The following is a 15,007-nucleotide window of genomic DNA, read 5'->3' as shown; positions in this document are numbered from 1 at the left end:
TAACCTTGTCTCTGAAAACCATCAGTTTGTTCTGTGTATAGGTCTGATTCTGCTTTTTGTTTGTTTATTCATTTTTTGGGTTCCGCATATAAGAAAAATCGTATGGTATTTGTCTTTCTCTGACTTATTTCACTTAGCCATATCTCTAGGTCCATCCATGTTGTCACAAATGGCAAAATCTCACCCTTTTTTGGCTATGGACACTTAGGTTGCTTCTGTGTCTTAGCTATTGTAAATAATGCTGCAGTAAACATTGAGGTCCATATGTCTTTTCATATTTGTGTTTTTGTTTTCTTTGAGTGAATACCCAGTGATGGAATTATTGGATTATGTGTTATTTCTATCTTTAATTTTTTGAGGTACCTCCGTACCATTTTACACAGTGGCCGTACCAATTTATATTTCTACCAACAGTGCACAAGGGTTCCTTTTTCCCTGCATTCTTGCCAACACTTGGTATTTCTTAACATGGCAAGCTTTATCTCACACCATACTCACTTGGATAGTATTTTAGGACAGAGCCTTGTTCGTCTAAATCCCACACCATATTAGAATAAGCCAATGTTGTAAAAAGTCTCCTAAAAAATTCTCATTTCAGTGAACTAATCTTAATTGCTTTGGTTTATTTGTAATTATTTAATGACTATGAAGATTGTAACAACTGTATTAAATGTCATAATAAAAGAAATATGTTTTTTAAAATTTTGTACAAAAACTTACCATCACTATGCATAACATCTATTTGTATTTTTAAACTGTTATCTGTATGATAAATTATAAATAACTTTCAGTACTGAATCCAATCTGAGTACTTTAAAGAGGGTCCAAATTACCGGTGTTAGAAATAAAAAGGAAATATCACCACAGATTCTGCAAATATCAGGAGGATTAAAATGGAATATTGTAAACAACTTATTCATATGTAACTGTAAATTTGATAACTCAAAAAAAACACCCAAAAACAAAAACAAAAAAAACTTACCAAAACTAACAAGAGAGAGAAATCTGAATAGCCCTTTATCAAAGAAATTGTGAATTTGTTATCAAAGACTTTCCCACAAAGAAATGTCCAGGCCCAGGGCACCTGGATGGTTCAGTGGGTTAAGCCTCTGCCTTTGGCTCAGGTCATGATCTCAGGGTCCTAGGATTGAGCCCCCCTATCGGGCTCTCTGCTCAGTAGGGAGACTGCTCTCTATCTCTCTCTCTCTCTGACTGCCTCTCTGCCTACTTGTGATCTCTCTCTCTCTGTGTGTCGAATAAATAAATAAAATCTTTAAAAAAAAAAAAAAAAAGAAAGAAAGAAAAGAAATACCCAGGCCCAGATGGTTTTACTGGTGAAATCTATCAAGCATTTAGGAAAGAAGAAATGCCAAATTTTCACAAACTCTTTCAGAAAATACAAGAAAAAGGAACAGATCCCTCTCATAAGAACAGCATATCCCTGATAACTAAAACTTGGCAAAGTATAACAAGAAAAATAAATTATAGACCAGCTTTCATCATGAACAAAGACACAGAATACCTAATCCGATAGAACAAAACACATTCATTATATACTATATAAAATAATGCACCAAAATCAAGTGATTTTGAGATTTATGGCAAAGGTATAACAAGAAAAATAAATTATAGACCAGCTTTCATCATGAACAAAGACACAGAATACCTAATCCGATAGAACAAAACACATTATATACTATATAAAATAATGGACCAAAATCAAGAGATTTATGCAGACAATACAAAATTTGTTTAAAGACTGAAAATCAATCAGTGCAGTCCAGTGTATTAACAAAATAAAGGAGAGATCAACATGATCCTATCACTACATGCTTACAAAATACTTAAGAAAATAAGCACTTTATAATAAAACTGAGCAAAGTAGATATTGAAGACAACTTTTTCAATCTGATGAAGGGCATTTATAAAAAATTTAAAGGTGGCACCATGCTACAGATCAAATATAGAATTCTGTCCCTTTATGATCAGAAACAAGGCAAACTGTTTGCTTCTCTCTTCTGTTCAACATTTTACTGAAGATTCTAATAATAGCAATACAAGTGGGGGGGATAAAAAGATTGGAAAGGAAGAAGTAAATCCAACGTTATTCACAGATATCAATAAGAAAAGGAAAGCTGCTAGAACCAAAAGCAAATTTAGGAAGTTCTCAATACAGAATGTCAGTATGGAGAAATCAGTTGTATTTCTACATACTAGCAGCAAATAGTTGGAAAATGAAATTAAAATTGGTTCTCCTTTGGATGGTATCAGATAAAGTAGAAATAAATTTAACAAAAGCATTCACCAAAAGCTTCAGACATTGCCAGTAGAAATTCAAGGAAACCTAAATAAATGGAGGAATATGCCATGTTAATGGTAAGAAGATTCAGTAGTGTAAAAATGTCAGTTCTTCCCAAATTGATCTAAAGACTTAACTTCCCAAGCAAAATCCCAGCAGGCTTTTTTTGTAGAAATTAACAAGCTGATTTTAAAGTATATATGTAAAAAAAAAAATAAATAAAGGACCTAGAACACTCAAATCAATCTTGAGAAACAGGAGCAAATCTGGATAACTCACACTGCCTGACTTTAAGACTTACTACAAAGCTACAATAATGGTGACACTGTGATATTGATCTAAGGATGGGTAAGTAGATCAGTGGAAGATAATAAAGAATCCATACATGGTTGCTTAATTCTCCATAAAGTCACCAGCTCAGTTCATGGGAAAAGAAAAGTCTTTTCAACAATTGAAACTAGAACAATTGGATATGTATATAAAAAAAAAAAAAAATTAGTTATAACCCCAGCCTCAGACCATATATAGACTATACCTTGGAGATACCACAAATTTAGTTCCAGACCACCACAATAAAGCAAGTCAAATGAATTTTTTTGTTTCCTAGTGCATTTAATCTGTTAAGTGCAATATCATTATGTCTGAAAAGATGAATGCACATACTTTAATTAAAAAATACTTTATTGCTAAATAGTGCTAACCATCAGCTGAGCTTTTAGTGAGTGGTAATCTTTTTTGCTACTGAAGGGTCTTGTATCCATATTTATGGCTGCTGATTGAACAGGGTTGTGCTTACTGGAAGTTGGGCAATTTCTTAAGACAGTGGAGTTTGCCTCATTGATTGACTCTGTCACAAATGATTTCTTTCTAGTATATGATGCTGTTACTTCTTTGAAAATTGGAGTCAATCTTCTCAAACCCTGCTGACTACTTTATCAGCTAAGTTTATATAATATTCTAAATCTTTTGTTGTCATTTCAACAATCTTTTCCAGGAGTGGATTCCATTTCAAGAAACCACTTTCTGTGCTCATTCATAAGAATTCTTAATCCATTAAAGTTTTATCATGAGATGGCAGCAGTTCAAATATAAAAATAATGAAAAAGCTTGAAATATTACGAGAATTACCAAAATGTGACACAGAGACACAAAGTGAACAAGAGTTGTTGGGAAAGTAGCTCCAAGAGCCTTGCTCAATACAGGCTTGACACAAATCTTCAATTTTAAAAAATGCAGTATCTACAGGGGCGCCTGGGTGGCTCAGTGGGTTAAAGCCTCTGCCTTCAGCTCAGATCATGATCCCATGGCCCTGGGATCGAGCTCCGCATCAGGCTCTCTGCTCAGCGGGAAGCCTGCTTCCCCCTCTCTCTCTGCTTGCCTCTCTGCCTACTTGTGATCTCTGCCTGTCAGATAAATAAATAAATAAATAAATCTTTAAAAAAAATTAAAAATGCAATATCTACAAAGTGCAATAAAGCAAGGTGTGAAATGAGAAAAACATGCAGCCAAGAATACATATCCAGCTAGGCTATCATTGAAAATAGAAGGAGAGATTAAAAGCTTCCAGGACAAACAAAAACTGAAAGAATTTGCAAACACCAAGCCAGCTCTACAGGACATATTGAAAGGGGTCCTCTAAGCAAAGAGAGAACCTAAAAGTAGTAGATCAGAAAGGAACAGAAACAATATACAATAGCAGTCACCTTACAGGCAATACAATGGCACTAAATTCATATCTCTCAATAGTTACCCTGAATGTTAATGGGCTAAATGCCCCAATCAAAAGACACAGGGTATCAGAATGGATAAAAAAACAAAACCCATCTATATGTTGCCTACAAGAAACTCATTTTAAACCTGAAGACACTTTCAGATTTAAAGTGAGGGGGTGGAAAAGAATTTACCATGCTAATGGACATCAGAAGAAAGCAGGAGTGGCAATCCTTATATCAGATCACTTAGATTTTAAACCAAAGACTATAATAAGAGATGAAGATGGACACTACATCATACTCAAAGGATCTGTCCAACAAGAAGATCTAACAATTGTAAATATCTATGCCCCTAACGTGGGAGCAGCCAACTATATAAACCAATTAATAACAAAATCAAAGAAACACATCGACAATCATACAATAATAGTAGGGGACTTTAACACTCCCCTCACTGAAATGGACAGATCATCCAAGCAAAAGATCAACAAGGAAATAAAGGCCTTAAATGACACACTGGACCAGATGGACATCACAGATATATTCAGAACATTTCATCCCAAAGCAAGGTGTGTCTGTATAAAAATGTATTTGAGATAGATTATAGATCTAAACATAAAACTAAACCCATTAAGCTTCTGGGAAAAAACGAGAGAATATACTCAGGATCTAGGATATTCAGAGTTTCTTAGGGCACTAAACAATAACCACAAAAGAAAAAAATTAAGTTAGTCTTCATCCAAATCAAAAACTTTTATTCATTCAGAGATCCATTAAGAAAATGAATAGTCAGACTACAGGATGGGAGGAAATATTTTCAAGCAGATATCTGACAAAGAACTTGTATCCAGAATAGATAACTCAACAACTTAATAATTTAAAGTTAAGAAGAATTTAATTCTTCCCTTCCAAGGAATTCATCTGAGTGAAATATTAAAATATGTCCTCTAAAAAACAAAAGAATTGTGCAAGAAAGCTTATGGCAGAAATTTGCTGTACAACATAGTGCATATAGTTAAGAGTACGGTGTTGTACACTTAAAAACTTAAGAAGGTACATCACATGCTAAGTGTTCTTATACCAAAGGAGAAAAGAAACACAAATCTTTTGGTAGTAATAGATATGTTTATAACTTTATGTATCTCAGATGTATGCATATGTCCAAATTCCAGATGTATGCATGTGTCCAAGTGTTTTGTATATTAAGTATACCTTAGTAAAGCTAGAAAAAGAAAATTTATGGTAGCTTGATTCACACTAATCACTAATTCACACTAATCAAAAACCAGAGACAGTGCAAACATCTGTCAGCAAGTGAATGGATAAATAGTGATATATTTATACAGTGGGATACAGCTCAACAATAAATAAGAACACACACTACTTATGTACAAACATGAATGAATCTCAAAACCATTATGCAGAGTAGAAGGTGACAGCACAAAAGAATACATACCATTTGATGCAATTTATTTGAATATCTAAACTAATTGAACTCATTAAGATGGGAGAAAAAACTCAAACTCTGATATTTTCTTTGTGGGAATGCAGAGAGGAAGGACTGACTGGAAAGTAACACAAAGAACTTTCTGAGAAATCAGAAATGTTCTATTCCAGGATAGGAGGATGGGTTACTCAGGTATATCCATTTGTCAAAATTGTGTTGCTATGATTTGTACATTTAGTGTATATAAAGTTTTCCTCAAAAGCTATAAGTGAGGGGTGCCTGAGTGGCTCAGTTGTTAAGCATCTGCTTTCCGCTCAGGTCATGGTCCCTGTGTCTGGGATTGGGGCCTGCATCAGGCTCCCTGCTGAGCCAGGAGCCTGCTTCTACCTCTCCCACCCCCCTGCATGTGTTCCCTCTTTGTCCCTCTCTCTCTGTCAAATAAATAAATAAAATGGTTTTTGGTTTTTTTTTGAAAAGTGCTGTAAATGATAACAATTGAAAAGGAACCTGGGAATAGGTAGAAGGATAAATCAAGAATGGCAGAGTACTGATAAGTTGAAGCTAAAGAATGTTTGGTTTATTACAGAATTCTCTTTACTTCGCTATGTTTAAAATTTTCCATTGTAAAAATTTTAAAAGGAGACACAGTAAGCAAAGGGAGAAAGGTATTGAGTTCAGCATTATATATTTGACTATCAACTTAAAAAATAAGGATAAAACAAATGTAAAACTTTTCAACACTTTTTCCCTAAAATAATTGTGGGGGAGATGTGGAAAAGTTTGAGGGACTACGAGAACTAGAGATAAACCATTTGCCTAAAACAAACATGATAGAGGCAGCAAAACTTGAGATAATTAATTTGGAATTTAGTTGGAGCAATTTTCAAACTATTAATAAAAAAGTAGCCTAGAAAAAAAATGAGTGAAGGTTTGTCTCCTAATTCATTTGAATCCATAGTTTCAGATTTTGTCTACATTTAATTTAAAAAAAATTTTTTTTTTAATTTGCTTTCCATGTGAGGATTGGTACAAATGACTCTGAAAGGTAGGTTTTTAAATGTATTCAGTCTCAGGGTACTATTGACAATTTTATATATGGCAGAACTGTAGGTTTTTAAATTATTTTGATGCTTGGGGCACCTGGATGGTTCAGCTCAGAGTCTGCTTGGGATTCTCTGACTCTCCCTATGCCCCTCCCCCTGCTCCTGCTCTCTCGAGCTCTCTCACTCTCTCAAATAAATAAAATATTTTTAAAAAATTATTTTGATGCTTTACAAATGCATAAGGGGGAGAAGACCATTTTTATATGGTATAAGTAGCTTCTGAAGAGCTATATACTTGAGGGGCACGTGGGTGGTTCAGTTGGTTAAGTGACCAACTCTTGATTTCCTCTGAGGTCAGGATCTCACATGATCTCAAGATTATGAGATCGAGCCCCAAGTCAGGCTCCACTCTGGGTGTAGAGCCTGCTTAAAGAGTGTTTGTCTGTCTGTCTCTCTCTCTAAAAGAAAAAAAAAAAGATTCTCCCTCTTCCTCTACCTCCACCTTTTAAAAAAAAAAAAAAAGGGCTATATACTTGAAAATGTGGCCGTAAACTAGCAGTGATACAAAAAATTAATTATGAATCAAAGTTCCCTTGAAGAATGACGGTAATCTTGAAGTTTTTATAGAGTAATGTCTTTGGAATATGTATTACGTAAACCAGCTTTCTTAAGAGGAAGAAAATGATTCAAATTTTAAGAATGTAAGTACTCCTTTAATTCTTACGATTTAAGGAAAAAAAAGTACAATATTAGCTATAATGCAGAATTTAGGTTGCTACTTAACAATTAGTATATATTTTATAATGAAAACTTAGCATCTGTTTCTTAGGCTATTTTGAACAGTCCAGTAGCCACACAGCTGAATTCATGTTTGCTATCTTTTTAGCTACAGAAGATCATAAGTAAACAAGATGACTTGAAGACGACAACAGCTAATGAAACAGAATGCCAGGTATGTGCAAATAAACGGAGTATTTCCAGACAGATGATATTTACAGTAGTTTCTCTCTTCTGTTTGTCAAATAAATATTCTCACATCATTGGGAAAATTATCAGTAACTTCATTTTTCTAAATATTTTGAATAGATGTGCTACATTCACATGGTCCAAACTTCAAAAGATTCAAAAAGAGTATGTGCAGAGGGCAGCATTTTCATCCCAGTCACCCAGTTCTCCCTGGCAGTGAGTGCTTTAAGTGTCCCATATATTTGCCCAGAGATACCTCATGTGTGTATAAGTGTATCTGTAAAGAAGTAACTAAATACATCCATGTGTACTTTTTTCTACTTTTCTGCAAGGAGTAGCACAGTGCATTGTTTCACACTCTCCCGTTTTTTCTTCAATATGTCTGAATATCTCCTTTTTAACAGTGTCATAGTGCTTTCTTGTATGATGTACTAGTATATGTAACCATTCCCCTCTTTAAAAACAGTATATCCAGTTTTAACGTTTATCCAGTCCCTTGATAATGCAAATAATGCTACAGTTAATAATCCTGTAATGTATCTTTTTATATATATGTGAATATATCTGAGGGATAACTTCCCAGAAATGTGATTGCTAGGTCAAAAGGTATGATATTTCTAAGGTAGTTGATAAATTTTGACAAATTTGCCAAGTATCTCCTATAGAAAATGAAACAATTTTCATTCCCACCACTAATGTATATCAGTAAATTTTCTGTTGATAATCTCGCAGTCAGTTCTAATTCCACAGCATGCTTTCCATGAGATTTCCTTAAATTTCCAAATTATTTCATCTTTTTAGAGCATGTCTGCTTCAAATTTTGCAAATTATTAAAATCACAACTCTTTCTTACATTTCATCCCTTTGAGCAATCCTGTGCTGGACTTCCTTTTCCCACATCCGAATACTTGAATGGTATTCCCTATTCCTAGATGTATATATCCTGTGTGTTCCCATCGTACCCTGTATGTCCACCATCATAACACCTCTCACACATTAATATAATTGTCTGTGTCCTCCTCTAAACTGTAAGTATCATTCCTCTCTTTACAGTTGTTTGAAGTTAGGGAGCAGTCCACGAGACCACTTACATTTTTTTTTTAATTTCTTTTCATTGTAACAGAATTCATTGTATATGCACCATACCCAGTGCTCCATGCAGTACGTGCCCTCCATAATACCCACCACCAGGCTCACCCAACCTCCCACCCCCCTCCCCTTCAGAACCCTCAGATTGTTTTTCAGAGTCCATAGTCTCTCATGGTTCGTCTCCCCCTCCAATTTTCCTCAACTCCCCCTTCTCTCCATCTCCCCATGTCCTCCATGTTATTTCTTATGCTCCACAAATAAGTGAAACTATATGATAATTGACTCTCTCTGCTTGACTTATTTCACTCAGCATAATCTCCTCCAGTCCCATCCATGTTGATACAAAAGTTGGGTATTCATCCTTTCTGATGGAAGCATAATACTCCATAGTGTGTATGGACCACATCTTCCTTATCCATTCATATGTTGAAAGGCATCTTGGTTCTTTCCACAGTTTGGCGACTGTGGCCATTGCTGCTATGAACATTGGGGTACAGATGAGACCACTTATTTTTGATAGCAGTTGCAAGTTCAGGGGACCCCGAGACCACCCTTGGGTTCCATTATTCACTGGAAGGACTCAAAAAGCTAACTGAAAATTGTTAGGTTCGTGGGTGGTTTCTTACAATGAGCAGATACAGATTAAAATCAGCCCGTGGAAGACACACATGAGGCAGAGGTCCAGAAAGTTCCACAAGCAGAGGTTCCAGTTGTCCTCTCCCCACGGGGATCATGGAGAGCACTAACTCTCCCTACAAGGTATATAACAGTACACATGGAGGGGTGCCAATTAGGACCCTAATGTCCAGAGATTTTCTTGGGGTCAGCTATATAAATTTGTTTGGATACCCATGTTGCTGACCCCTGTGTCTAGCCATTCTGGAGGTGGTGCTATACCCCATGACCCAAGCCACCACCCTAAACCGCATGGTTAGTCTGGTATGGCCCAAGGCCCTCAAGCAAACAAGATACTTACCATAGAGATGACCTCCCAGCAGCCCAGGACAAAAGCCAGACCTCTATCTGGGTATGGTAAATTCTTTACTGCATGAGTTGTATCTATATAGTCTGGGAAAGCACCAGAGCATGCTCTAAATGTTCAATAAATATTTTTAAATGAATGAACAGTATTTAATTATATGAATATGACATTTTTATTATTGATCATTAAGATTGTTTCCAAATCTTTGCTGTTAGAATCATGCCCCAGTAAATAGTTAAATGTGTGAATTTAGGACAGTGTTCTAAAGGTGAGATCGTTGGGTCAAAAGACGTGGATACTTGTAAGACTTTTGATTCATATGGTCAAACTGCCTTCTAGAAAGGTTAAAACAGTTTACAGTCCTACCACCATTGAGTAAACATGCCCTCCTGTGAACAGTGTCTCCAGGATTGGTATCTGTTTTTGTTCTGTTTTTTTTAAGTAGTGCCAGTTAGATAGGGGAAAAGGTATCTCAGTTACTCTTTTTCAAGATATTTCTTACAAATTTTCTGTTCTTTGGGAATTTCTTTAGATTTCTCTTCATATTTACTTTTAAGAGTACTTTTAAAATTTTTTTCAAAATTATTGAAATATTTATCAGATTTGGTTTTGTTTATGACATTTTGGTTATAGATATTATTTTTTATGTGGTCATATTTATTTGTCTTTTAATTTTATTCATCTAACTACTTTCATTTTTTTAAATCAGAATCAGTTATAAATACTAACCTGTATTATCCTCTCCTTTAGTTATGCTTTTGGACTTTTACATTTAATTTTTTCATTTATCTGAAATTTGTTTCTTAAGGGCATCCCTAGTGACATTACTTTTTTACTGTTATAAATGGACTCTTTTCCCTCAAGGGAAGAATTACTGCACAGGAAATCTATTTGATTTTTATTTTTAGCCTGGCTTCCTAGGAGTCACTGCTGTGTCACACAGTTTTAAGTGTCCAGCCAGAGATTGTGCTAAAACCACAGAGATAATAAGGTGCGTCCTCCCTTCCCCCCTGCCGATGTGTCTGTGTAAGGTTGGAAGTACATTCACATGTAAGCTCTTTTTAAGCCTGCCAGTGCACACACCTGTGTCAGCTCTTTGAGCCAAGGATGTGTGGGCAGCTGGAGCTGGTGTGGTCTCTGCTAAATGTGGAGCACAACCTAGGGTACAAGGAGAGCACAGCAAGTCCTTATGGTTGTCTCAGCTCCTCAGACTTTCAAGTACCTGACCATCTGAGTCCATTGCTTGCTCCAAAGAGGACTGCAGTCTCGCTTAAAGGAGCCACCAAGATCACCTGCAAACTCCCTCCATCAGCAACAGGGAAACTGGTTTTGGACAGCCTGACACTCTCTGGTAGAACTCCCATAGGGTAAAACTGAAAAGGCAAGAAGGCCATAGACATTTGCTGCCCAAAGTTTAATAGTTAATTTGAAAAATGCTTCTCACCTTATTATGTGCCTTTGGTTGGATTCCACAGTGCTGAATAGTTGTGTTATGACCATTTTGTCCAGCTGTTTGCTTTTTAGGGAAAACCTTTTTTGTCATTCTGTCCTGTGGGAAATCAGAAGGCAGTTAGCACATTTTAATTGGCCAATAGGTTTACATTGACTTTTAATAAACATGGTGAGTAAGTTCCAAAAGCAAATATTTTAGGTAAACCAATATAGGTAATAAAGTATGAAAGTTTACCTTTTAAAATAAATGCCATACTGTATACCAAAAATATATACAGTGCATTTTGATGCAGCTTATATTAATGACACTGACCATTTAATAATTAACTATTTTTTAAGATACATGAAAAATAGATTAATATTTTAAAGATCTAGGGAATAAAATGTGCAGCATAGGGAATATTGTCAGTGGTATTGTAATAGTGTTGTTTGATGACAGGTGGGAGCTACAGTTGTGAGCACAGCTCACATACAGAGATGTTGAATCACTATTGTGCACCTAAAACTAAAGTAACGTTGTGTGTCAACTATGCACAAATAGAAAAGTTCAGAAACAAAAAAATACGTAAAAGAATTAAAGAAAACTATAAACAATAAATTTTAATTGAGGAAAATAAGAGAAGATTGAAATAAAGGTAGGCTTTATTCTTAGGTAGGACTAGTGAGCCTTGTGAAGTGACCAATCCGCAGTAAATTAATCTATGAATTCAGTACAGTCTACATCAGAACTCAACACCTGAGTACCTGATTTCGGTTTTGTTTGGTTATATTTTGAGGTTTGGGGGAAGGAGTTGGATGGTTTCTTCTTTGGTGATAGTGTTTGAGAGGTAAGAGGTGTACAGAGACTTGCCAAAATGCTTTTAAACTTCATCTGGGAGAATAAACATGAGAGAATAGCCAAGAATAGTCTAGAAAATGCAAGTAATGAGAGGGGTAATGAAATGGTATAGTGAGCAATAGAATACTCAAATAAATAAACCCAAATACATATGAGCAATAGCATATAATATAGATACCATTGTAAATCAGTAGGAAAAAATTACCAAATTACTTTTCAGTAATCCAGAAAAAAGGGAGTAATCTCCTTACCTCTCATATCCAGTTAGTCACTAGATACTGTCTGTTCTGCCTCCTGAATGTGTCTCGATTTTTTGTTGTTGTTCTTTTTCCATGACTATCATTTTATCAGACTACCATCACTTCTCATTTCATTTACTGCAGTGGCCTCCTAACTGATCTCTCTGCATCCTCTCCTGTCTTTTCTAATTCATTTTCATATTATAGCCAGGGTGACCTAAAAGCACAAATATGATATAACAATAGCCAAAATGTAGAAGAGGCCAAAATGTCCTTCAGCAAATGAATGGATAAAGAAGATGTGAACCATATATACAATGGAATATTACTCAACCATCAGAAAGGATGAATACCCATCATTTTCATCGACATGGATGGAACTGGAGGGGATTACGCTAAGTGAAATAAGTCAAACAGAGAAAGACAATTACATGATTTCATTCCTATGTGGAATATAAAGAATAGCGTGGGGGACCACAGGGGAAGGGACAGAAAACTGAATGGAAAAAATTCAGAGACGGAGACAAACCATGAGAGACCCTGGACTCCGGGAAACACTGAGGGTTACAGAAGAGAGGGAGTGGAGGGAATGGGGTAACTGGGTAAGCCCCAAGGCCTAACATGGTGTCTGACACATAATGGGCATTTACTACATCTTTGTGACTAATGGTGTGACTGACTGTGCTGTAACTAAGGAGAGCACATTTGGAGATGTGGTGTTACATGCAACTAATGAATCGTCAAAAAAAAACCAAAACAAACAAAAACCTCAGACTCAGAAAGACCAACTGCCTACATTGATATGCTACTCCATCTCTTAATAGCTGTGTGGATCCAGGCAAATTAGTATACTTCTCCTTGCATAAAATTAGTGTACTCTCTTTGCATAAAAAGGTTCTTCGTTATAAAATAAGAATAATAGGGGTGCCTGGCCGGCTCAATCGGTAATGTGCAACTCTTGATCTGTTGAGATCAACCCCCATATTAGGTGTAGAGATTACTTAAAATAAAATCTTGAAGAAAAAAAAAAGGAATAATAGTAATATACCTCAGTAGGTTGTTTTGAGGATCGTATTAGTTAATTTATTCAAATCTCCTAGAACTCTGCTAACACATAAGCAATATATATTTATTTGTTTTATGTTTATTATTATTGCTGTCTACACCCCAGCCATAGAGCACCATGCTCTCTAGCACCTTCAGGCGTTTATACATGTTTCCTGTTTGGAATGTTTATTCCCACTTCTTATTTTCTTAACTTTGGTTCAAACTTTAGATCGCAGTTTAAATGGTATTTTTTTTTCAGGAAAGCCTTGTCTAAGCTGCTAAGTGAGTTGGACACCCTTTATATGCTCCCAAAGTTTCTTGAACTTCTTCCCAATATTCTCATGCTTAGATTATTATTTTTAATAACTTGTTGAATGCCCAGTTACCCAACAGGAATAGAGAGCCATGAAGCCCCAAGGCCTAACATGGTGTCTGACACATAATGGGCATTTACTACATCTTTGTGACTAATGGTGTGACTGACTGTGCTGGGTGTATGTATCAGTTCCTATAGCAGAATAAATTCCAGAGGAATCACAGATAATGTCAAAAGTCAAAAGATGGAAATACTTGAGGAAATGTGGGGCTTTTCTGCAAGATGGCAGCATAGGAAGATCTTGAAGTCACCCTGTCCCACAGATACACCAAATCTACAGCTACATATGGATTATTTCCCTCTGAAAAAGATCTAAAAACTAGATGAACTGTTTCTCCACAACAGAAGGGAAAAAGATAGGTAGGAGAGTGAGATGGTCTTACCAGAAACCCCACCCCAGCACTGCGACACAACAGTCCAGTAATTCTGGAAGAGTGAGGGGATGGTGTCTCACAGCACCCTCTGAACCAGAGAGATGAGCCCCAAAACATCTGGCTTAGAAAATGCAAAGGGGCTGATATCTAAGGGACCCAAAATGCTATAGGAAACTGAGATGCCCCTTTTAAAGGGCCCACATACAGTCTCATCGTCCCCAAGACCCAGCAGAAAAATAGTAGTTTGAAAAATGCCAAGAGTCTGTTGTAAAATTCATTTGGCAATCTAAAACCATCTGCTAGAAGGGCAAGGGACCATTGAAACTCTCCCTGGAAATAGAGGTGCAGACAGAAGCCAATTTTGCACTCTCCACTGACTCTCTAGCGCAAGTGGGTGGGCTCACAGGCAGCACCCTCCTGCTGCATTGCTAAGACAGGTGGGGACAAGCAGTCACCACACCATCCCACTGCCTTGAGGAAGCTAGAGAGTGCAGAAGGTTGTAGCCCTCCCCCAGTCTGTAGCTGGGGCAGGCAAGCACAACATTCATGGCATCCTCTCATTCCCTAAATAAAGTTGGTAAGTGTAGGCAGTTGCAGCGCTCCCCCACTCTCTGGCTGGGACTGTCATTCTCACCTCCCACCCTAAAGCCAGCGTGCATGCACGGACAAAGTACTCAGCCACTACATTCCTGAAGCCCACAGGTGTACAGACAAGATATTTGCCACCTGCTTTTCTGAAGCTAGCAGACTTGCCCTGCCCCATACACTGCCTAGATAAAGCCAGCAGATACATGCAGTCCACACGGGATCACCATTCAATCGCCTGGCCCTAGTGGCCAAAGTGGCTGGCATTCTTGAGCTCCACAAGAATGTTAACACCCAGACAGTTCTTGGCAAGCCACCACCATTAGGACATTGCACAGCAGCAGACTGAAACACAGCCTGAGTCTTATGGAAAAGAGGCCTGTTTGCTTAGCTCAGAGCTTCAGCTTCAGGTTCCCAAGCATATAAAGATGAAAGACGTGCCCCTGGGGAGCCTAGTTAGAGACACGCCACCCTTGCACCCCCCTTGGCCTTCTGCATCTTAACAAGACCTCTCAGGAGCTTACATACTTACATGGAGCCCTGGTTTTTGCAGCTGTT

The 15,007-nt window shown here is 36.9% G+C and overlaps 1 protein-coding gene and 1 long non-coding RNA gene across 3 annotated transcripts in view; both read left to right on the top strand.

Annotated features, from left to right (window-relative positions):
• The window catches only part of MICU2 (mitochondrial calcium uptake 2), a 152,398-nt gene that overhangs the window by 110,898 nt on the left and 26,493 nt on the right, over positions 1-15,007 (top strand). For both annotated transcript variants that reach the window (XM_032838186.1, XM_032838185.1), the window contains one exon: positions 7,388-7,453. In XM_032838186.1, the coding sequence (XP_032694077.1) occupies positions 7,388-7,453 (66 nt within the window). The remainder of the gene's footprint in view (positions 1-7,387; positions 7,454-15,007) is intronic.
• On the top strand, positions 3,732-4,966 carry LOC116855449. The gene is made up of 2 exons (XR_004380356.1): positions 3,732-3,780; positions 4,581-4,966. It is a non-coding gene; the product is annotated as an uncharacterized LOC116855449 (long non-coding RNA).

This window comes from Lontra canadensis, unplaced genomic scaffold, assembly GCF_010015895.1.
Source record: "Lontra canadensis isolate GAN:19392208 unplaced genomic scaffold, GSC_riverotter_1.0 scaffold103, whole genome shotgun sequence".
In the NCBI taxonomy this organism is placed as follows: Eukaryota; Metazoa; Chordata; class Mammalia; order Carnivora; family Mustelidae; genus Lontra; species Lontra canadensis.
This window is presented reverse-complemented; position numbering and strand designations above follow the sequence as displayed.